This window comes from Penicillium cosmopolitanum (genome assembly GCF_028827165.1).
Source record: "Penicillium cosmopolitanum strain IBT 29677 chromosome Unknown utg000006l:49.0-5199605.0:1.0-5204138.0, whole genome shotgun sequence".
NCBI lineage: Eukaryota > Fungi > Ascomycota > Eurotiomycetes > Eurotiales > Aspergillaceae > Penicillium > Penicillium cosmopolitanum.
The window spans coordinates 4,162,020-4,190,010 of record NW_026622676.1 but is presented as its reverse complement, the minus strand read 5'-3'; the positions used below and the strand labels follow the sequence as shown (position 1 = coordinate 4,190,010).

General features: G+C 50.3%; 11 protein-coding genes across 11 annotated transcripts; 5 read left to right on the top strand and 6 right to left on the bottom strand.

The window, feature by feature from the left end:
• Positions 1-9: 9 nt before the first annotated feature.
• On the top strand, positions 10-1,302 carry N7509_006096 (uncharacterized protein; the record flags this gene model as incomplete). Its single annotated transcript, XM_056630733.1, has 2 exons — positions 10-487; positions 587-1,302. The coding sequence occupies 2 exons, from the start codon at positions 10-12 to the stop codon at positions 1,300-1,302; spliced, it is 1,194 nt and encodes a 397-aa protein (XP_056490035.1).
• Positions 1,303-1,559: 257 nt separating this feature from the next.
• On the bottom strand, positions 1,560-2,996 carry N7509_006095 (uncharacterized protein; the record flags this gene model as incomplete). Its single annotated transcript, XM_056630732.1, has 2 exons — positions 1,560-2,393; positions 2,460-2,996. 2 exons carry the CDS (start codon positions 2,994-2,996, stop codon positions 1,560-1,562), a joined length of 1,371 nt encoding a protein of 456 aa, XP_056490034.1.
• A 598-nt stretch (positions 2,997-3,594) lies between these two features.
• N7509_006094 (syntaxin family protein) lies at positions 3,595-4,398 on the top strand (the record flags this gene model as incomplete). The annotated part of the gene is made up of 1 exon (XM_056630731.1): positions 3,595-4,398. The coding sequence occupies one exon, from the start codon at positions 3,595-3,597 to the stop codon at positions 4,396-4,398; it is 804 nt and encodes a 267-aa protein (XP_056490033.1).
• A 407-nt stretch (positions 4,399-4,805) lies between these two features.
• Positions 4,806-5,253, bottom strand: N7509_006093 (uncharacterized protein; the record flags this gene model as incomplete). The annotated part of the gene is made up of 3 exons (XM_056630730.1): positions 4,806-4,895; positions 4,959-5,071; positions 5,130-5,253. 3 exons carry the CDS (start codon positions 5,251-5,253, stop codon positions 4,806-4,808), a joined length of 327 nt encoding a protein of 108 aa, XP_056490032.1.
• Positions 5,254-7,546: 2,293 nt separating this feature from the next.
• N7509_006092 (DUF4452 domain-containing protein) lies at positions 7,547-8,116 on the bottom strand (the record flags this gene model as incomplete). Its single annotated transcript, XM_056630729.1, has 1 exon — positions 7,547-8,116. One exon carries the CDS (start codon positions 8,114-8,116, stop codon positions 7,547-7,549), a length of 570 nt encoding a protein of 189 aa, XP_056490031.1.
• Positions 8,117-11,076: 2,960 nt separating this feature from the next.
• ssn8 (cyclin-dependent protein serine/threonine kinase regulator SSN8) lies at positions 11,077-12,120 on the bottom strand (the record flags this gene model as incomplete). Its single annotated transcript, XM_056630728.1, has 3 exons — positions 11,077-11,630; positions 11,685-11,894; positions 11,961-12,120. 3 exons carry the CDS (start codon positions 12,118-12,120, stop codon positions 11,077-11,079), a joined length of 924 nt encoding a protein of 307 aa, XP_056490030.1.
• Positions 12,121-12,568: 448 nt separating this feature from the next.
• N7509_006090 (calcium-binding mitochondrial carrier protein) lies at positions 12,569-14,651 on the top strand (the record flags this gene model as incomplete). The annotated part of the gene is made up of 6 exons (XM_056630727.1): positions 12,569-12,698; positions 12,751-12,831; positions 12,907-13,162; positions 13,219-13,817; positions 13,878-14,043; positions 14,099-14,651. 6 exons carry the CDS (start codon positions 12,569-12,571, stop codon positions 14,649-14,651), a joined length of 1,785 nt encoding a protein of 594 aa, XP_056490029.1.
• A 581-nt stretch (positions 14,652-15,232) lies between these two features.
• N7509_006089 (glutathione S-transferase family protein) lies at positions 15,233-16,481 on the bottom strand (the record flags this gene model as incomplete). The annotated part of the gene is made up of 5 exons (XM_056630726.1): positions 15,233-15,808; positions 15,862-16,040; positions 16,098-16,184; positions 16,243-16,411; positions 16,476-16,481. 5 exons carry the CDS (start codon positions 16,479-16,481, stop codon positions 15,233-15,235), a joined length of 1,017 nt encoding a protein of 338 aa, XP_056490028.1.
• Positions 16,482-16,981: 500 nt separating this feature from the next.
• Positions 16,982-20,320, bottom strand: ubaA (E1 ubiquitin-activating protein ubaA; the record flags this gene model as incomplete). The annotated part of the gene is made up of 5 exons (XM_056630725.1): positions 16,982-17,120; positions 17,183-19,964; positions 20,024-20,109; positions 20,166-20,254; positions 20,315-20,320. The coding sequence occupies 5 exons, from the start codon at positions 20,318-20,320 to the stop codon at positions 16,982-16,984; spliced, it is 3,102 nt and encodes a 1,033-aa protein (XP_056490027.1).
• A 1,129-nt stretch (positions 20,321-21,449) lies between these two features.
• Positions 21,450-23,804, top strand: N7509_006087 (uncharacterized protein; the record flags this gene model as incomplete). Its single annotated transcript, XM_056630724.1, has 1 exon — positions 21,450-23,804. One exon carries the CDS (start codon positions 21,450-21,452, stop codon positions 23,802-23,804), a length of 2,355 nt encoding a protein of 784 aa, XP_056490026.1.
• A 3,053-nt stretch (positions 23,805-26,857) lies between these two features.
• On the top strand, positions 26,858-27,907 carry N7509_006086 (putative short chain dehydrogenase/oxidoreductase; the record flags this gene model as incomplete). Its single annotated transcript, XM_056630723.1, has 2 exons — positions 26,858-27,167; positions 27,228-27,907. The coding sequence occupies 2 exons, from the start codon at positions 26,858-26,860 to the stop codon at positions 27,905-27,907; spliced, it is 990 nt and encodes a 329-aa protein (XP_056490025.1).
• Positions 27,908-27,991: the final 84 nt, after the last annotated feature.

Below are 27,991 nucleotides of genomic sequence, written 5' to 3'. Positions count from 1 at the left end.
CCTACCAGCATGGTATCCCCATGGCCAACGGCTCCTCCGATTGGGGATGATACCGAAAGCGTTCGCGGCTTAATAGACAATTTCAAAGAACAGTACGGACATGTCTTTTCGCACACGACTGAAAATCCGACCGCGTCGGCCCCTGCGGGCTATGTCATGGGTTTGATGTTTCAAGCCAACAGGGTGATTTCGCTGATGGCCGAGAAGATGAAGAATTCTTCAGACCCTCAATTGGCGCATCTATTTGACTCAGAGTTGTCATCTACGACAGAGGCATCGCCTGCTGTGGAAACATCAGTCGTCGAACAATGCGCTGTCGATGCCTCTAAGCCCAGCTGGTCGGAGAAACACAGCCCAGGAACTATGATAAAGCTTGCCTGGGACATGGAATATCCACTTCATCCCTATACACCTTCCGCATTCCAGGAAATGGCACACGCTGATGTTCTCAAAGAGTTCGAGGCTGCGCTGCATCAGAGTTGCGACAGTGAGCTCCAACGTATTGTCTTCAAATATATCAGAGCCTTTGAATAGGGAGAGATAGGGATATGTACGTTTACGCCATTGGATAAGAAACTTCTCATAGAGAAATCCCATCTTTGGATGCCATTCCTACAGCATGGCGACTATGTTCGATTCGCAGAGGACTATCAACCAATTATCGATCGATACTTGACTGTCTCTGCTGGGTATGAAGCGCCGATCGAAATTGTCTGGAACTTATACGATAATCTCTACGTGCCAGGTGTAAAGTGGAGATTTCAAAACCATCCCGCAAGTTTCCTTTTCAAGAGCTTCCACTTGGCGCTGGAAAGGTCTGGGAACCCCGAACTCGCTAAAATCCGTGCTACTATGGCGATGCGTCGTTGTTCCAGGGGGATTAACATATACGTTGATTCCCGAGAAAAGCGGGATATCATACTTCGAAATACCTCACTCTGGGTTCCTCACAGGGAATGGTTGGTGAGGGCCCAAATCGCGTCTGTTTGCGGCCAGGCCATGTATTTGAAGGCACCCAATGCTCCACCGATGCCCGGTCCAGACTCACAGGCGAATATTTCAAATGGATCTTCGACCGGTGTCAAGGCTAAACCTACACCTGATCATTTGAATGGCCAATCTGCTGTCCCTCAACAATCTGGTCCTCAACCCCAAGGCCCGCATAGCCCCCCAGAAGGGCCATGGCTGAAGCGAAAGCGACAAAAGCTTCGCAGCCAAGAGAAAGCCAGCGAAAAATACGAGGCATGGAAAAAGGCTCTACGCGATGACCCAAATGCTCGCAGTTACAAACCATACATGTGACAAACGGCAGAATAAATGTACATTAGTTGATGAAGATGTTGATATTGATTAATAAATTCTGAGATACAGCCCTAACAATACGGGGCGTAGAAATATAAGAGACAAGACCCATCTATCCAAGACACCTGCCCCGACAGGGCAACCCAGCCCAATCATCACTCATAAGCTATATGAACCCAAGACCATCCTATACTCCATCTCCATCCATAATTGGAGATAATGCAACGCTCAAGAAATTCCCACCTCACAAGACCCAATTACAGCTTTGTTCCTTCACGCCCACTATCGCTTGGTCTCCGAGGCCGAAGGGGTCCCAAAGATGGGCCGGCGGCTTGGCTAGGCCCCGGTGCGGAAGTTGATGTCAACTGCGAGCGAGGCGATTCTGTACCAGCAGTGCTGGTATTGGTGCGCATGCCTCCTGCTCGAGCACCATTGTGAAGACGGGGATTCATGAGCCACTGAACTTGCATACGGACGCTGTTGACAGCAGCATTTGTGTGGGCCATATCCTCTTTGATCCGAAGACATTCATTCATGATCGTCATGCTAGCACGAGCGTCGAGATCTGTGAGAGCGTGTGACATTTGGCTGACTTCCTCGCGCAACGATTCATGGAGCGAGAGAAGGTATGTCGTGGCATTAGATGAGAAGACGTTTGAAGAGTTCGTCAAGTCGTCAAAATCGTCAACCTGGTTCTGTCCGTCTCTTTCGCCATCAGTAGCAGCTCTACCGCTACCACGATGCCCCTCACTCGCGCGGGCGGACTCGAGTAACGTAGAACGAATATTTGAAAGCCCGTCCTCGAATATTTCATTTCTTTGTTGGAGATGTCGCATTGTCAATTCAAGAGAATTTAGCCGGGTGTTCTGGGACTCGAAATATGGTCCGATAGAGACTAGTGGACAAGATTGTTCATGGGTTGCGATTTCTGCCCGACGGATCTTGGCTGTACAACCGTATTTGGACGCCACGCAAGGGCTCACAACTTCAGCGCAAGTTTCAATATGTTTTTTCAGCTCTCGCTGCGGTATTGTGGTCCCACAATCCACACAGGTCGTGTCGAGACTAGGGCATAGCTCTTTATCATGTTCCTACAGAGCGGCTTTTGTCAGCATGGCTGCTTTAGCGCCGATAATTGGTATTCAAGGGATACGAACCTCGTAGTCCTGTTCCATTATATCCTGCTCGCAACGCGTGCACAGATAATAGCTATGCATGCATCTCTCTTCCCGCTGAAGATCCTTTTTCCGGGTCATCTTATCACAGGACTCGTCCGGGCACGGCAAGGGCCGATACCCGCAGTATTTATCCACATGCGACTGGACATGGCCCCGCGGAACGATTTCCTGGCAGCCCTCCGCAAGGAAAGGACACCGCACTTGAATCTCGTCGCACATATTTATTAAAAGGCGGGGGACGTTTGTCGAGACCTGGCTGGTGGGGGTTCGGCAAGAGGGACACGGGAACTCTTCCGAATCGGCCGAGTGGAAGGTGGTGATTGCGGATCGAAGGCATTTCTGGCAGAACACATGATCACATTGCAGGCGTGCCGGTTGAATTAAAGGGCAGTGGCAGATTGGGCACATCAAATGTGAGTCGTAGCTGGAGACGAAGTCAAGGGAGCGCAAGTCGACTGGCATGTCATGGTCACTGTTGACCTCGGGGTCGAAAGCCAGAAAGTCCTGGATATTCATGATGCGCGGAGATAACCACCTGTCTCAAATTCCATGAAGCTGTTTCGTGTAGTCGAGAGCCTTTAGATGTAGGTGTTTTGAAGAAAGAAGACTTTCCCGGGGGGAATTGCGGTATTAGCTTGTGAATGCGGCGGATATTCAGGCGGGATGTAGATGCCGAGGTCAAGGGCAGGTCGATCACGGGGAGCAAAGAGCCCCTTGAGGATAAAACTTGATCAGAAGAAGGTCATCCAGTGTATGAGATAAGGGGGATCTCAAGTCCGAGTCGGAAGAAGCACGAATTCAAGGGGTTACATGCAGATGGGAAGAAGAAGTAGAAGAAGGGTGGAGTTGCGGGGAGGCAAAAGGCGGCAGGCCCAAAAGGAAGCGGCAGATCGCAGACCCGCGCTCGGTCATGTCGGGGTTCCCTTAGCTGCAACTCTCGTCTCACCTCACCTCATTCCACCACGATATCTCCTCCAACCATCTCTTGTTCCGACTGATTATCCCAGTCGATTGGACTGGTTGTCTCTCGCTTTGACCATATATTCCCCCCAGGGGCGCTCAAATACTCGAAATACTTCGTTTCACGACCAACCCCCCGTCTGACGCCATCGCCATGTCGAACCCATCTCAGCTCTTCCTTCTCGCTGATCACATCAAGCTCTCACTGCTAGAGCGACAACGTGCTATATCTCTTGATCTTGAGCCCAATGCCCAGGATGGCGAGATTTCCCGCTCCCTCGACTCCCTCCGAGAGGGTATCCAAGCCGTCGAAGCCGAGCAGGCTCATCTCGCTGAATCCAACGACAGCACTGGCGCTGCCGCCCTAAAGGACCAGCTGGGCCCCCTCAATGCCCAACTCCGAGACCTATCCTCCCAGTTTTATGGCACTGATTCCGAAGCCTCCAACCAGGATGCGGGTGTTACCAACCGGCCCGCAACATCGCCCGATCTCAAACAGCCCGTTCCACAACACCCTCCATCAAAATCGGTGCGCTTCATGGATAATTCGGCCGCGGCCGCGGCTGTACAACAGGAAATTGATGAGGAAGAGCGTGATCGCCGGAATGTTTTCCCCTATCGCGATGAGCCTTCGCCCGTTGACCAGTCTGATTGGTCTAATCAGCAGATTCATGATCATCACTCGGAGGTGATGCGCGATCAGGACGACCAGTTAGATCGGCTCGGCGAGTCGATTGGCCGGCAACATGAATTGAGTATTCAGATTGGAGATGAGCTGGATGGTCATGTTGCGCTACTGGATGGGGTTGATGACGACGTTGACCGCCATCAGGGTCGCCTAAACAATGCGCGGAAGCGGATGGATCGGTTTCGACGCAAGGCAGGTGAAAACTGGAGTATGATGACAATCATCGGTCTAATAATTATACTGGTTATCCTGATTGTGATTCTGAAATAAGATAACTGGCGGGCTCGGTTTTATCTTCTCTGTTCAACCCTATCTGTTGCGAGCGGGCGTTTTCTTTGGGGTATATTATGGGATAGCTCTCTGTTTGGCCTCTTTGGCCTCTTATCAAGTCGTTCCTTGGCGTTGGGATTGATCCTATTAACATGTCGCCGGTTCCCCCGGTTGAAATTCTACTTCTACATCTACAAGCACTCTGCCGTGTCTGTCCGATTTCATTTCATTTGCAATATCGTAAACATAAGCATAAACATAGACAGACGCATGATACCGGATCCGTCCGAGTCTCACAAAGAATTTCCATTAAAATGACAATCTGACTCAGGCGTCAGGTTCTCTTTCTCCGAATACTGATTGTCTGCTAACACCTTAGACTCCTGGAGACCTTGTAGATGGATGGCTCAGGTAGCCTTTGCCTTCCTAGCCTTCTCCTTCTCCTGCCACTCCTGGAAGACTTTATCGTGCTCGACCTCACCTCGGTCAGCCTTGACCTAATAGCGCGGTAAATTAGTACTAGCTTGACTCGACTTCTCGACTGGGGATAGGACTCATACATCAGCCTCGCTGTTGCTCGCAAGCTCAGGCTCCCATTTCCCTTTCCCTTCTTTGGCCCTCTTCACCTGGGAAACCTTTTGTGTTTCATAGATGTTTGGTAGATCATCACGGTCTGTACTTCATATTTAGTATGTCCGCTTGAGAGTTGTAGCGATTGCAAGGTGGCTCACTCTTATCGGATTCTTTGAGACTGAATCGTGGGGCAGAGGTGTGAATTGAAGCAGCCGTCGACCGGATGAGGAGGGATCGTGGGATTTGACGGGTGCTGTTTCGAAGAGGAGTGAGGAAGGACATGGTGAAACTTGAGGTTTGAAATGGAATTCTCCTAACTAGGTAGTACCTGTTAGAACAAGTGGCCCGGGAAGTTTGGAGATATATATGGATTCGACAGATGAGCAGCTAGCGATGACGACTTCCCCCACAGCCCGCCAAGCCTAGGAGTGAAGCTCCAACGCCATCTGGTCATCATGAGAGTGACGACCCACGTACCGATATTCGGAGAGATTGCTAGTACACCTTTCAAGATAGTGCTGGAGGTGTCTAGATGGTTGAGATGAAGGCGCAGATGGAGGGTTTCAAGAAGTCAAAGTAGGTGGGCTAAGCTGCTCCAGAATAACCCCGAGAGTTTTAAGCAACAATAGCCACAAGGCCCAATTAAGGCATTTCTATTCGCGATCCCTGGCCGAACGGCCGATTTGACTGGCCATGGACATCGCATTCGAAGCCGTGACGTCAGCAATACCTAACGGTCGCTCGGGTTGGCGGAGAACAATCGCAGGCGCCGTTCGGGTTATCCATTTTCATTCAGTGTAGATAATATTACTTGAACTACTCGTACAGAATCTAAATCAACACCTATTACACCGAGGTCATGATGTACTCAAATATAGGCATGAGTGCTAGCTACTACTACACCATGCACACAGCTTGAGCATTCCATCCCGAGTGCATCAGATACCATTCTCGCCCTCGTGGAATATCATGACATCATGAATAACACGGACGATCAGTGACGCAGGGGTACGAATGTCATGGTTTCTTTTCTCGATGCAGGGGATACTCAAGAAATTATACAAGATATGGTGGATTCCATTCTCCACGGCGATTATTAGTACGTACATACGTACTAGGGTACCTACGAGTAAGCACGCGGCCATTGTAGACGGAGTTTGAAGGTAGGAATCGGTCACATCGATTTGTCCAGAATAAATCACCAACAGGAGCTATTTGAGAATATGAACAAAAGAGATGTGATTGAAAATGACAGTGTGCAAGAAGGTTCAAAGTGGTAATCAGGCATCATAACGTATTCATAACTCTCCGGGAGCTGCTCCCTCATCCTTATCAAAAAGATGCAGGGAACCAGAGGATGAACCGAATGAGTCCAAATGCAGAAAGGAAAAAAAAAGACATTGATGAAGGAATATCAGAAACAAAGTTGAAATAGAAAAAGCAAAAAGAACCATTTTCAACGCAAATGGTCTAATACTCGCCAAAAGTTCCGCGAGAAAAGACCCCCAGGATATCGATTTCAAACAGAGAACAACTCCGCATCCCATGGTTTCGCTCGCAACCAAACCCAACCAGCCACATCCCCGTGGCAAGGAAGTAATGAGTATCGCGTATCACCCATTCCCTCCCCAATAAAAACCGATGTACAAGGAAAAAAGCCCAACAAAACAAAAACAGACCAAAGTGCAAACAGGGGATAATAACAGAAAAAAAAACAAAAGCACATCCCAGATATTTCAACAGTGCCCAAGCAATGCAGACGTGTATCGTTTCCGCCTCTAGATCCTTGAAAAAGATAATGTGAAATCCATCCCGCCCCAAGAGCAAAATAACCCCAAGAAATGAGAATCCAGAAAGAGTAAGGAAATCGTGGCAAAGAATAAGTCACAGCGTAGGTGAAGAGAGAAGAGAGGTTCGGGTCCAAGTCGCTCGCGAGCGACCCTCTCCTTTTCCAAAAAGAACAAAAATCAACTCCGGTTCCAATGGAACATGCACGTCAAGTAGCAAGTCACCATTCTATACATCATCGGTCGGCCTCAACCGGAAAAACCAAGGGCCAAAGAAGAGAAAGGAATTTCTCGTCCCTCCCCGAGAGACGGTCGGGATCGTAGGTAGAAGATGCAAAAATAATCCAATCGCAGGCGCCGTCGCTCGCAACAAGCTGGAAGCATCGCAAGAGATCTAGATATATGGCGAAAGATATAGGTGTAGGTCGTTAAATCGGCGGAAAGGGAAAAAAGAGGTGGGTGGTGAGTGGTATATACAATGTAGCCGGATTTTCGAGAAATTTTCGGGTTTTTTGAAGGTTTTTTTGTCGATCACCGTGATCGATCGCCGTAGTCGTAGAAAGGAGAAAAACATACCCTCCAGTGGTGTCGTTATCGAATGCAAAGGTAGCCCAGCCCGTATGAGACAGGGAAATGCAAGATGAAAAGATCAAAAAATCAAAACAAGATATTAGGACCTGCGATTAAAAGGACCATCCCGATGATGCAGAAGCTCAGATGACGTGCAATGGAAACATGCCGCGAGGGCGGAGGGCGCTCGCGCCCGGGGGGAGACCCGAGGAGGGCTCTCACCATCGACGCTGAGCTGCCTGCATCATCGCTGGGGAGATGGATGAGGGCGGGCTAGCCAGGGTCATTCCAGTGTTGGGGTTGACAATGGGGATGACCTTGCGGGTCCGGTTGGCCTGGTTGTTGGCAGACTGGTGGTAGTTGGCGTGATTAAGATTACCGGCAACACCGGCCTGAACGTAGGAGTTGGCCTGCGCAGGAGAAAGGGAGATGGAGGGAGTAACCTGCTGAACCGGCTGAATTTGGTGCTGCAGGGGAGAGGTATCAGGCGAACCGCTGGAGAGCGAGGAGCGGTCGGACGAGGCAGAGTGGATGGAGTGCAACTGCAGGGGGGAAGAGGAAACCGTTAGCCCACGCCTGTCTCCCAAGAGACTTTCCCCTTTGCTGGGATCAGCAAAACATACGTCGTCCTCGGTCAGGAGATTGGGGCAGAACTCCAGGTCATCGTCGAGGTCAAAGGAGCGACCGGCCTCGAAGCGAGCCCGGAAAGCTGTGACGGCGGGAGCCTCGGCCAATTCGCGCATGCTCTTGACTCCACGGAACTGACGCTGAGCATTCTGCTGAGCCATTTTGGGAGCCCGACGGCGGCCATGGTGGTGATTTTGGGTTGGCATATGAGCGTGAGGGTGTTGTTGCTGGTAGTGGTGGTGGTTGTAGAAGGCAGACATTGTGATAGGGTGGTATGGATGGTAAGGCCAGCACCCTTTGGAAGAGAAATACAGAAAGTATAAAGAGAAGAGAACTGAAGTTAAGTGAAGATAATAGAAAAGAGAATGGAGTCGAAGACGAGTGAGCAGTTGGGGGTATAGCACAAGAAGTTTTGTAGAAGAAGAGAAGAATCGAACGGGTTGTGGGAGAGCGGAAGTTGGAATTGAGGGGTGCGGTGGGTGTGTTTTGGTCTTTTGCACTGTGTATGGTCAGGTATGGTCACAGTTGTGTAGTAACCAGTGATGGGTAGGTGTAATTGTGTACTGTAATCTGTACTGTAATGTACAGCCAATGCGCTAGCGAAAGAAGGATCCACCGAGTCACGCACCAACCAAACCCGGCCGAGCGGCCGCAGTGGCGAGGTTCAAGACTTCACTTCCTCCAATCACCCTCCAGCCCTCACGAATTTCGATCCACACTTTACCGCTTCCCACCAGTTTCTCACTGTTTTTCTCCCTGACTGCCGGAAGAAAACAACGTGACGTCGTCGACCTGGGTGGATCTAACCCTGATCGAGCAGGGATTGTCACAGATCTGCCCACCAACTGCGCCTACAAGTGGCTGCGCCTTTTGCCTCCTGAACTGATGGCTACTAGTCGCTGGTACATACGATACCGACGATTCTCCTCGAGGGTATCGTCATGACGCCCCCCTCCCCCGACATCTCTCAATACCTTCGCTTTTTCCACCCTTGGTGGACTCTTGGTGGCTCGTGTGTGAGTCTGTCTCCATAACGCTCCATACATAGGGTAGGGCTATGCACAATAAGGATTGTCACCCTCCATTTTTGCACGGCTCCACCCCCTTCACCTTGGGGGATTCCATTCCAATCCTCCCCCAGCCTCTCTTGAACATTCCCTGAAGGGGGTGGGCCAAGGCATTTTGGTACAAACGGAGTCTCCGTTGCCAGCATCGAGAGTTCGAAGCTTTGCTCTTTACCGTCGTAGTGCTTATGGCTCCGAACTGTGCAGCGTATTGCAGGTCCCAGGCACCACATTCCCCTCTTCCCATAGGGCCCCGGTTGTGGCTGCTGATCTCTGATCGCTGATCGCCTCCCCTTCGGATTCCCAGATTCCCCAATCCTTCGACTCACAGGGCACAGGGACCACTGGGGGAAGATTCTGGGCGATTTAGACACGCCACGATTGATGCTGTAGGGTATGCAGTGTAGTGCATGCAACCACTTTCTCCATCATTGGCTACACCACCACCTCTCTCTAAAAATGAGATCCAACCCTGTCCCATCGGCCTCCTCAAAGCGGCAACCGGGTCCCCATTACTCGTAAATGTGTTACAGGATGCGGCGTCTTCTTGCTTCCCTCGCTAGGTAGCATCGTGACTCACGGCCCAACCCTCCACACGGTTCCACTCGAGAAGTGGCAGATATGTGCTGATTCAGTATCCGTCCGGAGTACAGAGGTCTGATTTCCATCACGTACCTGACTGACCCGGCTTGGAATGCCGGCGCCTGCTGGAACAACCCCCGGTCTCTCCCCCCCCCCCCGGTCGGTGCTTGCTCCCCTCGTGTCCAGTCACTGCGTGGGACGAACCCCTCGACGTTCTCCCGTGCTACATACATACTTCGAGGCTATCACCTTCACCGCTCCTTTGAGAACCGGTTGTCCCGGAGTTCTATTTCAAGCCTTGCTAGTGAACCTAAACCTTTGTAGGAGAGAGGGGGTACGATAATGATGCGCAAAAAGGGATAACTTTGTATATGCCCATAGAGTTCGGACACAGACTCACTTGTAGACATGCTGGTACAAGCAAGCACCCGCCGACTCGAAGCCTTATTTATGCAGCTGACGCATAAACGCATAAGTTCGGCGCATGGCATGCGATGCGATCTCTCAGATCTTATGATCTGACTGCAGTATGTATGCATAGTAGAATCAGTGAGGGGCCAGAGGGGAGGCCCTGACTAGTTCGGGTCGCCTTCCCCAGACACCAGGCAAGGAGATTTGATAAAAAGAAAACACGATCTGATCGCCACGGTCTGGTTTGAAACATTGCCACGGGTGCTGTGTTGATGTTGATGCGGTGTAGCCATGGGCTTACCTGACTCCGATTCGGAGATTGTTTCAGATATTGGTCCGGGTTAGAATAACCCCTGCGCACGACGGCATGTCATTTTATATCATCACCTGGCACGTTTTGCTGAGCGTTGAATAGTGAGAGCAAGGGGCATGCAAAAGTCTTTGATAAACTCAAGTATGGTATGGCCAGGGCTTCTGCCAGTATGAGTGGCCTGGTTCAAACGACGACTCTCGGTTCTAATGCTGGCATAAGCCGTCAACAACAGCACATAGACTGATACTTCCCCTGTGACTTGAGACTCTCCGTAGTCAATGTCAGTCTTATGTTCATTATCAGATCCCCAAGGATCCATTATAACAAATGATAATAGAGATCTCAATGTCATGGTTTAGGTGGAGGTTCTTTTATAGGTAGACAGTAGTAGCGTGGCTGAAATACTGAATTCGCCAGCCTCCTTTGACCCCGGCAATCGACACGTTCTAGAGCATGAGCAGTCTGATGGACTGAGATGTCCACTACAGCAAGTGCATCGTGAGTTCCGTTGGCTTTGTCAAAGGGACCATCATGATTTTGATTAAATCAAAGCTCGAATCTCAATATAAATAGGAACAGCGAAAAACTTGAATAAATGCAATGCTCCCTTAATGTGTAAAGCCCAAGCTCATGAATAGCCCATCAAAAATAAAGCCCAGAAACAATGCAAAGATATAGGGTAAACAGAACGCCCAAAAGCCAGAAAAACGCCATGAAGCATCGAATCAACGAAGATGCACGCTAAAAATAATCATTTGTCCAGGTTCTTGCTCTTCACCATTCGTCCGATGAACTCTTTGCAGTGTTTTTCACTGTACTGCTCCCATACCTCATATAACGAGAGCAGCTCCTGAGTTGACTCGATGACAGCCTTGATATCAATTTCACTCTCCGCTAACCACTGCACCAGCTTCTGAATCCGAGGAGGTCCAGTTCCAGTCCTATCTGCAAGAGCAGCAAGCATGTTCATGCCATTTCCATCCCTAGCCACACCAGCCATGGTGGACTGGGCAGACTGGGCAGGGCTGGAGAACGCTCCTCCTGGATGAGACGGCTTGAAAACCACTGCGACGACGATCGCCATGACCGCAATGATATGCGGCGGATTCAGTAGAGGAAGGTCGGTGAGATAATGGTCGTTGATCACGGACCAAGCTAGAGCTATCTCGCCCGAGCCAAGAGATAACTCTGTTTGAAGTTCTGATAATGTCCGATAGGGGTGATGGATGATGAGCTGGGAGTTCATCTCGGACATGAGAGCGAATTCGCATTCACCGAGCTTCGCCACATCTGGAGTGATGAATTCTGCTGATAATTAGATCTCTCGTCATGATTTGTGAGAGCGAGAATAAAGCATACCTGGCCAGAGTCCGCGCGCTTCTCCGACGACAAAGCGGATGTGTTGGGGACACTCTTCCATCTTACAGGCCAAATAGAAGGCGGTGGTGAGGACTAAATAGGGGTTGGTCTGGCGAATTTCATTTTTGGTATAGAACCTCTTGAGGTATACCTGGGCGGTTGCAATTGCCTGTTGGCGAGTGGACATGCGTTTACCTAACTTGATGAGTTCTGGGAGACATATCAGCAAGGGTTCAATCAAGCCAACAACTTGAAGGAAAAAGAGTGACTTCGTACGTTGGTTGAAGTAAATGTTTAATAGGCGCTGGTCTGGAAGTGGGAACTGTGAATGCGTGACCTTATCTCGGTCTCGTAAACGGTCTCGAGTTTCAGCCAGCTTCTCACGAGTGAAGAGCCAATGTCGGCGTTGAGTAGACGCCCAATAGTTGGCGGCCATCTTGGATGGGGAAGAGATGAGGTGAGATCGGAGATTAACAAGAATTCATCCTTTTTTATAACATCCCAGGACGTCTACCTAGTCTACATGTATATACATGTAGAATCAGGCATAGTTACCAACCGGCAAAGCAGACGTCCAGGCAGGCGGGGACAAGCCTCCCTCCCTCCTAAATAGGAAAGTAGGGCCAGCCCTGGTCCCGTGCCCAAGAGATGATGGCGTCAAGGCGGCTGCAGCAATGATCGGGCCCGGATTAATCATTCCCTCCCCACCCGCAAAGCTCCTCTCTTATGCTTTCTTTTATGCTCAGGCTCAGGCTCAGGCTCATGCTTCATCGTTAAAGACGCCCCTCCCCTGGAGTCGCTACCCCCTACACTTTCACCTTTGACACACGAGGAGATGCTCCCTTGAAGCATGCCGGGTGCTCAATAACAATTTTCCTCCGAACATGGCACCCGGCGAGTCGAAGGATGAGCGGGACGAACGAGTTGCCCGGCTCTGGGAGACCCTTGATGCGCGTAAGGAGGGTCATATCGACTTGAACGGGTTGAAGAAAGGACTGAAGAAGATCGACCACCGTGAGTCCTGCCGATATCCTGTGCCGAACGCTCCCGACTGACGCGGTCGCAGCTCTCAAAAACGCAGATGGTATGCTGCACAGTATCTTGCGTGAGGTCGACACGAATGGAGACGGCGAGATAGATCATGCAGGTAAGACCCATGAACTATTTCTTCCTTAGGACTTAGGAGTTGCGCTAATGTATCACCCCCTTCTGTCTTCTGTAGAGTTCCAGGAATTTATCGACCATACCGAGTCTGGGCTATGGCGGATGTTCCAGTCCATCGATCACAACAAAAACGGCGAAATAGACAAGAACGAGCTGCGGAACGCGTTTGCACAATCGGGGGTCACCGTATCGAATTCGAAGTTGGATCAGTTCTTTGCCGAGGTCGACAAAAACCACGACGGCGTCATATCGTACACAGAATGGAGGTTCGGCTTATCTACCCCTCGCACCACTTTACCAGACAGACGGCCACAGTGAATACACGTCGGGTATTCGGAGCATTCAAGCTAACCGTCCCATTTTTTCTTAGGGACTTTCTCCTCTTCCTCCCGCTTCGATCCTCAACCGATCTCACCGCAGTCTTATCATACTACACGGCCACGGGCAATCTAAACCCGGAAGGAGATGTCCACATCAATGATCTACAGGGTTTAGGTACAGAGTCTCCGTTTCTTAACCGTTCTCTTCTGGCCATCCAGTGCCTTTTGTACAATATTCTCTCTTTGCACGCCCTCGCCTGCCTCCTCCCATCAGCCTCCGCGCAAACTAGCCCGCCCTCTGACTCGACCACCGCCATGGACGGTGATGTCGAGCTGGAGAATCTTCCCATTTCCAAACTCGTCGCATTGCGGATGTCTCTGCGGAATTATGAACGGAAGTTGACCGAGAATACCCCTCAACTAGGCTATTTCGCTGCAGGCGGTATCGCAGGCGTCGTTTCCAGGACGATAACTGCCCCTCTTGATCGTCTGAAAGTGTATCTCATCGCCCAGACAGGTGTCAAAAACTCGGCGGTTCGCGCGGCCAAAGAGGGCGCCCCACTTGCTGCGGCGGGAGATGCCTCCAAAACATTATTCGATGCTCTCAGAGAGCTTTGGCGGGCTGGCGGTATGCGGAGTTTGTTTGCTGGTAAGTTAAGCATACATAACCCCATATGTCACAAGGATACGGGTTTCTAACGCTGTTTAGGAAACGGATTGAATGTTGTGAAGGTCATGCCTGAATCTGCGATCAAATTCGGAGCATACGAGTCGGCCAAACGGTTTTTTGCCCGCATGGAAGGGCATAACGACACAAAACGGCTTCTTCCAACTTCCCAGTTCTTGTCAGGTGGTATCGGTGGAATGGTCGCCCAGTAAGTTTTGACTTGACGTGCCAAATAATGAACATCAGTTCTGACAGATTCCTAGATGTTTCGTGTATCCTCTCGACACATTGAAATTTCGCATGCAATGCTCGACCGTCGAAGGCGGATTGCGGGGCAACAAGCTTATTGCAGCCACAGCTCGCAAAGTATGGAATGCAAACGGCCTGTTCGGCTTTTTCCGTGGTCTGCCACTCGGCCTAATGGGCATGTTTCCGTATGCTGCGATCGATTTGACCACATTTGAGTACTTGAAGCGTGCTCTTCTCGCTCGCCAGGCTCGCATAAAGCAGTGCCATGAAGACGATATCCCACTCAACAACTTTGTCACCGGTGCTATCGGTGCCCTGAGTGGCGGCCTGAGTGCCTCGGTGGTCTACCCACTCAATGTCATGCGAACTCGTCTTCAGGCACAGGGAACCGTTTTGCATCCATCAACATACGCCAGCATCGGTGATGTGGCTCGTAAAACTCTTGAAACAGAAGGCCCCCGTGGTTTTTACAAGGGACTCACTCCCAATCTCTTGAAAGTGGCGCCCGCCGTTTCAATCAGTTACGTGGTCTACGAGAACTCAAAACGATTCCTCGGCCTAAAGTGATGGCACTATACATAACATACTAATTTCTCTCATATCTCTCATATTTCTGTCCTAACTACCTTACCTTACCCTCATCGCGAACATCATCTTCTCCTTGCTTTGATCTCTATCGAGAGACATACCCGACCAAGATACCCTCCAAACAATGCCATACATATCCGGTGCTGTCATTTCTGTACATGCTCCATGTCTCTCGGGCTTGATTCGATATTTTGATATATTTTGCCATTTCGCCATCATCATTTTGCATTTACTTATAGCCCTTGGCTGTTATCATTGTCTTTTTGAGCGGTCATCCTTTTTGGGGGATCTGCGCTTAGAAAATGACGTTGGACAACACAGGGTACTCCCACAAACCATCAGCATGGCAAGGCGTCGAGGCATGTGAATTTCACACGCAATACCATTTGAGATTTGTCTCCTTTTCTGTATATATTTAAAAGAATACTACACTTTGCTTAGATATCCCGCTCGCTTAAGTAAGCAGCGAGCATGGTTGACTATTGATAGAACGTTTTTGGAATTAATTTGCATCAATTATTACTTCACGTTCGCATTCCAAGGTTCGCAAATCCTAGTATTTAACCAGCCTTGACAGCGGGAACCTCTTGATCCTTGGGCAGAACATCCGGTACCGGTCCAAGTGGCGTAATCGCAAACTGATTGATCTGCTTGTGCGACTTGGTATAATGCTTCTTGATATGTTCAAACTCCGTCGTGTCGCGAAAAGCATCGAGGTCCCAGTAAAGACCACGCACCCAGCGGTGAATAGCCGGGAATCCAGATCGAATATCGCGCAGATTGCACTTAAAGTGCTGAACATAGACGGGGTCAAAGCGGATGATAGTCGTGAAGAGCCGGATATCGGCCTCGGTGACGGAATTTCCGAAGAAATACTTCGAGGAAGCTTGTTGCTTGACTAGGTGGGCCTCGATCCTATCCAGCGAGGAGAAGAGCGTGACTACGGCCTTTTCGTAGGCCTCTTGGGTGGTTGCGAAGCCGGATTTGTAGACGCCGTTGTTGACGTCGTTGTAGATCCATTCGTTGGATGTGTCGATCTCACTGCGCAGGGCAGATGGGAAGAGGTCGACTTTCTTGTATTGTTCGGGGAGAAGGTCGTCAAATTCATAGTAGAGCATGCGGATGATTTCGGCGCTCTATGTCATGTGAGTGGGATACATGAATTTGTCAAATGGAATAAGATTCTCACCTCATTGCTGACAATGCGGTTGGTCTTTTTGTCGAAGAGGACTGGAACCGTGAATCGGCCAGCATAGTCCGGTTCGTTGGAGAAGTAGATATCACGGAGATGGGTGAACTCCGGATGCAGCGGATCGGGGATGGTATTCTCCCCGGGCAGCTTTTCATCCGCAGTAGCAAAGCGCCATCCTGAAGGATTCAGTATACGAATTATGAGATGTTAAGCTCCAATGGAATGAATCCTACCTTTCTCACCGAGGTGCCAGTGCACCGAGGAGAAAGAGATAATATCTTCTAAGCCCTTGAGCTTGCGGGTGATTAAAGTCCGATGAGCTACACATAATCAGTCAGATTATAGCTCACAATTGGCTCTATCAAAGCTTCATCTTACCCCAGGGGCAGGCGTAGGAGACGTAAAGATGGTAGCGACCCTTCTCTGCAGGGATTTCCGCGCCAGACTCGCGGGAGACGAAGTTGCGGAATGCCGATACCTGACGCTTGAATTCGCCCGACTTGTCAGCCGGGTTCACCCAGTCGGTCACTTTACTAGCATTGCCGGTCTGTATGTATAAAAAAAAAACTTAGTAATTTTCAAATCAAGGTCGGCCGGGGTCTCTTGCTTACCGCCATATTTTGAAATCTAACTGGTGATCGTGTGGAGAAGCTGTGGTTGGAAGCTGCAAGGAACCCCGCGTGACGTGTGGAGCGTGGAAGATGATAAAACCCCGATGAGCGCAGAAGAGTCAAGAGCATGGGCAGATTGGAGATTTTATAGTTCTTCCCGAGGTTTATTGGAATTGAAAGAAAGAATAAGAAAAAAGGCGGGCTTACGGCGGGGTGACGTTGACGAGATAGTATGCTTACTTGATTCTGACTGATACGGTGGCTGCAGTGCGTAATGCAAATACGCGCCTAAGCTTGAACCGGAAAGTGGCCAATGCATCCCAAGCTTCGATGGATAAGAAAATAAGAATTGAATAAGCATGAACAATGGATTGGTGATGGTAATTCTAAGCAGGAAACTGGGTCATTGATAATAATCGTTACTCTAACTACTCTGAGCCACATCTTTATATGATACTGCTGTTTCTTGGCTCTGGGTTTTGGTTGGGCTAGTCCTCTTGAACCCTTTATTTCGCCAGCTTGACCATCACGTAAGGGACTTCCACATCTTCCTCGGTCTGGTCTTCGGCCGTCACCTCGAAAATGATATTCTTTTGGTGGTCGGGGACCGGCTTCTTGCTGACGTGCTCGACGAGCTTGCTCATCCTGTGGAGTGGCGTTAGCGGGGTTTTGCTAAATATAGTCTATACGAGGGAGATAGTACATACGGTAGCGGGAGGCGGTCCTTCACCTTGGAAGGGGGGTAGAAGCTGGCATAAAGCAAGCTAACTCCGGAGCTGACCATTGTGATGTCCAGACCCTTGCTGGCGAAGTAATCCAAGAACTCCTGGAGAGGAATGTCATCCACCTCGAAACGATCCCAAAGTCGGTCGATGGTAACTTCACCCTCCTTGCCTTGATACTTGCCCTTTTCGCTGCCGATTGGTTCACTGAATCCGAAAAATGGCAGCGCAAGGTTAATGAAGCCGTTCTTGTACTGCTCGATATCATCCTTGCCGTCGACTACCTTGAACAGCTCCAGAGCCACCAGACCGGTGACCAGGGCAGTAGCAGTAGCAATAGCGGGGATGATCTTGCCCGCAATGAACTTGGTCTTGTGACGATCCGCCTGAGGAATTTCATAATTGTCAGCGCGGAGGTTACTAGCGGCTGTGATGAAGTCGATGTGGTGGTTCGTATCGTCGTCCTTCTCGAATTCGACGGGGTGTAGACGGAAGCCGGCGAGAGATTTAGGAGATGGCAGAGTAGCCACGAGTTTTTGGACTTCGTCAGCGTCATTGGTCGATCCAGCGGGTTGGGCATTCGGGTCCGGATCGTTTTCGTTGGCTTGGATTCTCACATTGGAGCTGGGTGTGAACTCCGGGATGATCATATCATCGACGACCTTACGATAGTAGCCCTTGTCCGCACCAGGGTTCTTAATATCGTAGTTGAAGGCATGGAGGTTGGCGCCCGCAATCACAAAACCAATGTGAGAGGGGTTGGCGCTATCAAACTTGAGAGGAGTTGGTGCACGCTTGGGACCAGACCAAAAAGGTTGACCCGAAGAGGTCTTTGAATCCCGTGGGAAGTTGTAGAGCAATTGCTGGATAGCATTGTTGTACTGAGCCTCGAATTGCTGGCGAGCCCATACTATGCAGTCATCGAAGGTCAGAGGCTTCTCTGTAACCAGGAAGTCACGGAGGTGCTCCAAAGTTTGCTTCTCGTTGCCCGCCTGCTTGAGTGTCTGGTCAATGTAGTCGGCCTGCGAAAGATACAGGTTCACAGACTCCGGCGGACCGACGAAATAAGTCTGGAAAAGATCTCGAGCCCAGGCAATAGTGTGCTCAATGCGGTTAGGGAAACTCTTCAGTGTACACATTGGGAACGACTTCTCGGGGGGATCCTGAGAGCTTGAGTAGGATTCGGTGATAAAAGGCAGGACAACCTGAGTGTTGCCTTTGGTGCCGAGAGTGCCGCTCTCCAGGAGAGGCTTGCGGAAGAAGACACAGCGACGGTCCACGTACGTCCGGGCATCCACGTTATCCAAGGCGTTGGTCACACCATCCAGTCCATTCCAGAAATCCTCATTGAAGATGTGCTCCGTATCGGCCCCGACGCGGTCGCGGAGAGTGACGATCTTGTCGTTGAGCTCGGGGTTCATGGCCTGAACAGCAGCAGAGGCGCATTCACTCTTAAGACGGCCCACATCCTTAGGGCGGAAGAGGAATTGACGGTTGAGGTTGCTCTTTTCAATTTGGTCCATGTCGGTGACAAAGATTTTGCCCTCGGGACCAGTACCCAGGCCCATCATGGCCCAGTTCTTCAGAGTCTCGCAACCAATGGCACCGGCACCAACGAGGAACTGCTTCACATTGGAGAGCTTTTCCTGGTACTCCTTTCCAAAAACCGCAATCTGGCCATCATAGCGAGAGCCAATAGGTTTGCAGCTCTCCTCGGACCGAGTACTATTGGAGGGCAAAGATTCCAGGGAGTCGAAGTACATCCACTGGTGCACAGGGTTGAATTTCCCAGAGACAGCCTTCAGAACCTCTTGGGCAGCAATACCACCAAAGAACGCGGCTAATGCGTTGAGATCACCACGAGCCTGGTAGCTCAGCTCCTTAAGAATCTTCTCATCAAGCTCAATCTTCTCCTCCTCCGCAGAAGCAAGCTCAGTGGCAATCTTCAATACCTCCTGGGCATCAGCGTCGTTGTGTGGGCGGGGTAGTTGATGTTGGTGAGTTTCCGCAAACTGGTGGAGAGCTTGAACACCGATGTGGAGCTGCTGCGGCCGGTCGAATTTGGCAAAGTCGGAAACCAAGAACTCGGGTTTCTCGAGCTGCTCTGCTAAAGGCTGGAAATCGATGAATTTGGGCATTTTCACTTGAGTATAAAGACCTCCGCCCTGGTAGGATCCGAACTCGGAAACATCGCCAATGGTGAAAGTATAGGGACCCTTCACAGTAATCTTGCGAGGGGCACTGTTATTCAAGCCATCCATACCCTTGACTTCGGTGAAAGTGACGAAGTCGCCATCCTCTAGTCCGTGGCGGGTTTCATCCAACGCAGAAACGAGACCATCCTCGGAGATGTCGGCAACGATTCCACCAACAGGGTCCTCGCCAGTAGGATCACCAACAGTGAAGTTCTTGCCAAAGTCATTGAAGATATAACCGAAAAGTCCAAAGGTGTCTGCGATGGTCAGATAGATCTTATTCTTGTGGCAGAAGTCTGCAATAGCCAGTTGCTCCTTCAGTGGTGTCTGGGTCAAGACCACGGCCTGGTAACGTTTGAGCTGTTCCAGATCCCCCACGAGGTTTCCGCCTTCATGAATAGTAACTGGCACATAGGAGTTGAGTTCGGCGACTCGCGGGGCGGTGACATCAGCACGCGGCTTGCCGACATCTTGTTGTTGGAGGAAGAACTGAGAGGAAAGATCGGAGATGGCGACGGGTGCGGGGTCATAGAGGGTGAGGGATTTAACTCCGGCAAGGGCAATGTTTTTGGCTGTACGAGGCTAAAATTAGGCAAATGGCAATGGAGGTTTCGGATACGTCGTCACTCACCAATCTCAACACCGAGTCCCTTGAGACCTACAACAAGAACGTTGGAGGAGCCCATGCGCTTCATGGCCTCGTGGCCGAGAACATAGCTAGAAATGATTAGAAATCGGAATTATATTTGCGTTTGTTGGGAGAGGGTTCTCACAGTTGACGGCTGTACAGACTCTCATCAATCTCGCCTTGCTTGATGAGCTCCACGGTTTCTTGGGGGTTATCGACCTGCATGGTGCCGTCCTGAGGGAAGGAGTGGGTCAGTGACAAAGCGGGATGGGATGTTGCAGGGTTGAGACATACGGTCATGTTCTTCTTCTGAGGCCGAGATGAGGGGTCGTCTTCAGACGCTCTGCGCTTTACCGGCTTAGCCGACTCACGAACAGCAAGATCCGAAGGAATGATGGAAGTCAGAGGCTGAAAGTCTCGCCCGATGAGCAAGACCTTCGACAGTGCTGGAAGAGACCTAGCGTACCAACGAGATAGAAAGCAGAAGCAGCCCGCGCGTACAAACGCGAGTAGAGTGGTGTATTTTTGTACAGGAGAATGAAAGAGTTGATGGAGAGGAGGTCAGAGGGAGGATGAGCGTAAGAGTGCAAGAGTGTAAGAGTGGAGGAGGTGGATGAGGTGGAGGGATGTCCCAATTGTCCGCCGCGGCGACGTAATGAGAGGGCAACTGCGATGACTAATCCACACCGAACTAACTAACTAGTTATACAGAACTGGCGTGCTTCTTCACTTCCCTGTGGCCTAAGGCATGATTGGATTAATAATAATCTGATAGAAATAACTAGATTTGAAATCCTGAACTCAAATATAATGAAAAGAATAGTCAGAAGTAAATAATTCCATGCTTATTAAGGGCTGGCCAGCTATGGAGCTTTTAAGAGGGGTAAACTGGTAAACTACCAAGATTGATAATATGCATTATGGGCACCCGGGGTAGGATAAAATTCAACTAATTTATTTCTATGCTTAAATTTAGAATTCCTGTTGAGAATACAATTGAATAATGTTGATTTCTCAGTGACATTTGCCATATCTCTGCCATTACGATTCCCCTCTTATTTTTGGTGGGGCTGGAAGGAATGGATGCCTCAGGCTGCTTCACCGTTCGAATCTCCCCGTCGCTCTCGCTCTCTCTCGGTTTCGCGACGCGACAGGAACAGGAACAGGACCGAAAAAAAGCAAGCATGGCTTGTGTCTGATCCTACAAGACAGTGCAAGCTCCGCTAATGATTTCGGTGTCTCGGCCAATTCTTTGCCACGCCCAACCCTCTTAGCGCAAAGCTTAGGTAGTTCGATGTGTCGTTTCGAGCTCCTAGGACGCGTCCTACTATACACCCAGTCCCGCAGGTCAGTGAGCCTTGCGATATCGATCTGAGGCCATCTGGAGACAGAAATTGACTGAATAGATCCGCAGTGAGCGTCGGTCAGGATGCTCCACGAGATCCTCCTCTCCCTCTCCGGCCAGCCGTCGCCCCTCCTCGGTTCTCCACAGGTGGAAGACGCTATCCCGCAAGATGATCTCGCCCTTCTCTCTCCCCCGGAGAAAGCCCTCCTCGGATCGATTGCCCGCTTGAGTGAGCTTCACGCCAAGCTCCGATCGCATACCTCCCTCATATCTTCCTCACATCGCTCTGTCATCTGCCGCTCCGTATCTACGACTATCGTCGCGACTCACCTCGGCGAATTCCAGAAAAAGATCCTCCAAGTCGAGAAGGCGATTCTTGCGGAGGACAGCGGTTATGTCGGTGGCTATGGAATTGTCCCCTTGTCCACGATCGTCGGGGAATTCACGCCTTGGACAAGACGTCTAGAATGGCTATGGGAGATTACTACCGCCATTCAACCGGAAACCCGCTATTCAGGCCATCGGTATGGGTGCTCGGGGGCTGCACTAATCAATCACCTGCGTGATGGACTGCAAACCGGATACCTAGACATAAAAGACATGGCCGTTCAACTTGTGACCGCAGCAGAAACAGCATGGATGAAGCAGCTTTCCATGTGGCTGTTATACGGTAGATTGCCCATGTATGGCAGGGAGGACTTCTTTATCCAAGAGGATCCCAACAGAGAGCAAGACGACGCTCAGTTCAAGATTCAGACGGATTTGCTCCCGAGCTTCGTCTCTGAGCAAACGGCAGGGTCTATTTTGTTCATCGGCAAGTCGTTAAATCACATTCGTGCGAAACGAAAGACCCCCAGTGGAATATCAACTGCGCCAGTGAAGTTGTATCAGGAACACATTGAGCAGCTTTCTGGCCTCACATTGCCTGTATCATCCCCCAAGCTTTCTACTGCTGTAGACTGCATTCGATTATCATTGTCCCAATCCACTTTATCTAAACTGCTTCCCTTGCCCAAGATACTTGAAATGCTCACATTGCTCAACGATTTTCTACTCCTGGGACGGGGGGAGTTTGTGGTGGCGCTTGTTGCACATGCAGACTCTCGAATCGAGGAAAGTCGACGACGTGGCGCACTAGCTCAGATTCAGCAGTCAGATGCATTGAACAGCTTTCTTATCAAGGAAGGGGATGTGGTGACTTCGTTGGCCCACGCATGGGCTGAACTGTTCTCCCTACAAAAAGAAGAGGATCCAGCAGATGAGGGATTAGAGCTGGCTCGCGAGCTCCTTAGGCTGTCGGTCAGTGATGGGAAGAATGGCCGTGCTACAACCCCATCGTACAGCTCCAACACTATCCCTGAAATATCCAGGGTCTCCTTCGAGGACCTCCTTTTCCCTACTCCAACATGCTTAACGGCCCAGGTACGCGCGCCTCTGGACCTGTTCCTCTCAAGTTCCGATATTGCAATCTATGCCAAGATTCATTCTTATCTCCTCGGAATTCGACGCGCCCAAATCCACCTCGGTGATTTGTGGAAACGAACCTCTCTTCGCAGAACCCATGGCAGCGCACGAATGCCACCACGAAGCAACAATGCCTTCTTGCAGAATAAGCGGAGGCAGAACCGTGAGAGAACAAATGCTCGCACGCAGCAAATGCGACCAATTTGGGCGACTTCCAGTGCCTGTCTGTTTGTTCTTTCGGAGATTGGCAGCTTCTTCCAGGGCGAGGTGGTACATGAGTCCTGGCAACACCTCCGTGAATGGATAGAAAAGGATAATGTATTACCTACTTCTGCTCCTAACTCTCGGCCTGGGACAGCGACTTCTTTCAAGGCCCAAAGAACGTCTCAGACTACTCCTCCTGATCGTCCGTCTAGCCGACCATCATCTCGACCAGGCACAGCGTCGATGGGTCGACATGACCCAGAAGCATTGACTGTTGCACACCGACGCCATCTAGCCAGCGTCATCCAGTCCTTGTTTTTAACAGACGTACCCTTCACCAGTGTACTTCGGACTCTCCTGACAAGTGTCGATCGCTTCGTTGCCCTCACAATTAGACTGGATACCATTCAACGAAACATGGATCTAGAAACGGATGAAGGTGTTGTGGATGCGCTGGTAGACTACGCACAGGAAGAGCGAGAAGTTTGGCAAGAACTGAGGGAAACTCGCAAAGACGTTAAAACAGGCATCCAGGAGCTTGTGGCGACTTTGCGGGACATTGACGAGCGACGCTCGGGCTCGGACTACCCCGCTAGCAATGGCACAACAGGGCCAAGAAGATGGCCTGATGGTAGCACTGGCCCCAGCTTCAGTCACTACCAGCCGCGTAAGCCAGCAGGGGTGGACCGGCTACTCATGAAGTTGGACTTTGGAAGTCTACGCAGTGCGGGGGGTCAGACAAACACACTGGGCTTGGTTGATCTGGAATAGCGGCAAACATACGCAGGGACTATTTTCTTAGGCCAATCCTTTGTGTTCAATGACCATTAGTCTGACAGTCCCTCCAAATCCGCACGTGAGCATCAGGAGAAATCTCCCACATACAACAAGTCTGCAAGAGAGGTCGTAGCTCAAGAGTTGATCAGAGACCTGACGCCATTCAATCGAGAAAATATCTCGACCTAGAGCCACACCGCGCCTCACCCCCGCTGGTCCGGAATAAAGGTTGGTGCAATCGACATGCGCTGGGAATGACAGGAGCACGCATGGAAGACAAATCAGGATGCAGATAAAGACACACTGGCAGTCTCTTTGGCTCCTAGGGTTAGGATACCTCGAGCGCACTCCGAGCTCCAGAAGAGTGGATATAGTTTAGCTAGCATAATACATAGCAGGTCTATTAAAACCAGTGAGCCTTCTGGGTCCAAGAGAAGACTTTCCTAAGAAGCTGCAAGAGAAGAAAATGCGCGGGCAGTCTCAACCTCGATGCCCAAGGGACAGCCCGTAAGTAGGATGACCTTCAACTTGAAGTTATCAGTGAGCTGTCCCACTAGGTTTTCGTCAACTGATTGTATCGCCGGGCCCTGAAGGAGACAAATGGGCTACGGCGTATTTCGAAGACATCGGGAGCCAAATGGAGATCGCAGATGCATGGGAGAAGAATGATCTTGTGCCAAGGTTGTGGAGTGGAGCAAGCTTGAAATGACTGCCAGAAAGCTGTGTGACGTATAAAATGGGTCTCAGAGATCCATAGAATGGCTTTGAATGTTAAATGTCATTGAAATAGATACAAATTAGCTGCATAATATAGACTTTATCTATTGAAATGTCACGGTGACTCCTAGTCTGGATGAATTCGCCATGCCCAGGGAAGCACGATGATCGGAACTGTGGTTTGCTCGGGGTTCCGGGCGTCTTTGATCAAACTGCATACGATGGCCTTCTCATAATAAATAGCCAGAAAAATTACTCATTATACTACGCTAGTACCTTTTCTTGTCTCGTGCCTCTTCTACCAGGGTAGACCAATTGAAACCATTTGTCTGTTATAAACCACACCTACAGGATAGTTAGGTAATGACCATGAGATACCAACATGGAATAAGACATGAGCCAAAATTGATTGTTAGTACAAAATACATTTATATTCTCACTATAATCTTATTAATTTGCACAGGGCTCAGGCTGGAAATGAAAGCTGCAAGCACAGCGGCAGTTCGGTTCGAATTGTGGCTGCCCATGCGGAAACGGAGACGAATAGAAAAGAGCCAATTCAGGAAGGATTACGAATGCCCGCTACTTCCTGGCACTTTGAGTTCCACGCTCAAAGTATCTAATTTAAGCCCAATCTTGGAATAAACTCTACTAGGCAATGCACAATATAGCTTAGATACGCAGAGACTCTAGCTCCTATGGAAGAAAAGCGACCGAGTGCTATTCCCTAAATTAAACCGGTAGAACGTCTCTAATTTGGAAATCTGGGTAAAAGGGTACAATACTCATGGAGAAGTCTAGACACTATCCTATATTCTAGGTGCATGAAACACACCGGTTCATGGCAAAATGGGCCGACGTGTCTGTGGTCGCCAGAGAGTTGACGTGTTTTTAACCTTGTCAGAAAATCAACTACTCGTATTATCTTTTTTCACCGAGGCCAGGTGACCAGAACACATCCTTCGAGGCTGAGTTCTATGCATCGACGATCCTTGTCTTCAGTGCCGAAGGTTGGCCAAATATGCGAGCTCCGAGCTAATCGGTATTCCCGGTGGATCGCGGAAGCTAGATCCCGGACGGAAGTACTGTTTCACAGCGTTTGGGACGGCGTTGGGGCCCAGTCCCATAAACAGCGCTGAAATGGGTCGGAGTCAATGGAGAAACCTGGGGAACTCCGGGGGCCAGGTCGAGACCGGTCCTTTCTTGTGGAATTGGTAGCATATACGCCAGCTACAAAGATTGACTGAAGAGTAAATGCTAGACCCTCTTTGAACTCACCGAAAAAGCGTTAAGCTCGCATTCGACTTTGTTGTACGAAGTACCACTGCGAGAGCCACGTCGGTGTGAATCCGGGCCTTCCAAGGGTTACCCGATTTGGACATCCCGGGGAAGCTTGCAGCATCCGTTCTTTTGCCCCGGGCCCATCATATTTCATATTTTTAGCGGGGGGTTCGCGCAGGAATTCCAGTCAACTGACCTGTTCCAGGGACCCGGATCCTTTCGAAATTTTGCTCTTCATCGGTGGATCCAGGCCCTTCGGTGCCGTGGTCTTTGTTGCTGCTACATACCCTGGAGGCTTGCATCTATGGTGCATGCGCGGAGAATAGACACGAGATCCCATGCCCAGCTCCTCGTTGGTTATGTCTGGGGATCAGAGGATCGGGAGACGCCCTGGAAGCGCCTGGACTCCACCATCATCTCCACCCCAGGCCCGTTTAACGCTGGCTAGCAAGGGCTTGCAGATCTGCAAAAAAAAAATACTTCGGGGACCCGCCCGAAGTGGGCCATTCCATCGAAGCCTTTGAAGGATTACCGTTCTCAGCTATGATGAGAGATCACGATGCCGATGAAACTGCGCGTTAGTCTAGGGGTTCATTGCACTTCCAAAGGGAGGATACACCCCCTTACCCCACAGTGTTTGCCAATTGATCCCAGCTGATGTGGCAATCGGTCAACCCGTGGATGCTCTCGGTCGATTTGTCTGGATCTTGAGTCATGGTGAAAGCAGCAGGCAAATCCGCCCAGTGTCACGCGGTGCTTCGTTTTCTTTTTTAGAATTTTCTTTTTCTGTAGTATCCCTTCGGATTGAGAACGTCTTTGCTTTCGGTTACCTTTGATGGGAAATACCGCTCCGGTAATCCTTAGGCATAAAACCCCATTCCCCCAAGAGAACCATGAGGCCAGCGTTCAGATATTTTGCATACTTGCGTGTCGTCGACTTGTATACCCCGCCCGTGACACAGCTTGATTCTTTGTCAAAGGTTATTTTTGTCACTTTAAAACGTTCGGCCAGACCTTGATCGCCACGCCTAATAACTATGTCTTTCTCAATGTCTCGGGCTTTCGCCCCGGCTCGCGCTCGCCTCTCTGGCGCCGCAATTATCTCGGCTCCGCGTGTGCTCACATCCTCCTCGACCAGGCTATATTCAAGCACCAAGAGTGCATTTAATCCACAGGATATACACAGCATCTCTCACAGCCCCGACCACATTCAGTCCAAGCTGCCGTCCAAGAAACAGCTACGCAATGCCAATCGATTTCGCGAGTTCGACCTTGAGGGCCGTGTATTCGCCATAACCGGTGGTGGTCGAGGGCTAGGACTCTCAATGGGGGAAGCATTGATTGAGGCCGGTGCCAAGGGTATGCAATTGACACATTCTTTTTTGGATACACATAACCTTTTACTAATCCCAATCCTAGTTTATGCTCTCGATCGCCTCGAGACCCCCCATCCCGATTTCATCAAGGCTCAGGAGAAAGCTGAAAACGAGTATGGCGGTACTCTGGAGTATATCCGTATTGATGTACGCAACAACACCGAAGTGAACAACACATTTGCTGCTATTGCCGCTCAACACGAACGTCTTGACGGCCTGATCGCCGCCGCCGGTATTAATCATCTCTCCAGTGCCCTGGAGCACTCCCAGCAAGCTCTGGATGATGTGATGACCATCAACTACAATGGTGTCTTCAACTCCGCCACCGCTGCTGCTCGCCAGATGTTCAACTACCAGGTCAAGGGCTCTATTTTGTTGGTTGCCAGTATGAGTGGCCTTATCGCGAACAAGGGCATGACCTCGCCAGTTTACAACTCCTCCAAAGCTGCCGTAATCCAACTGGCTCGCTCACTGGCAATGGAATGGGGCCGTCACGGCATTCGTGTCAACAGCCTGTGTCCCGGCCACATCATCACCCCAATGGTCGAGGAGGTTTTCCAGCAGAACCCTGCTGCTCGCGCCACTTGGGAAGCCGAGAACATGCTTGGTCGTCTGGCAATGCCAGAGGAATTTCGCGGTGCCGCCCTTTTCGCTCTCTCCGATGCTAGCAGCTTCATGACCGGCAGCACTATGCTCATTGATGGTGGCCACACCGCATGGTAAATGCTTGCAACGATAACCATGATATGCAATAATACAACGCAAGTAAACCAAAAAGAACCAGCGCCGCAGACCACAGACTCAATA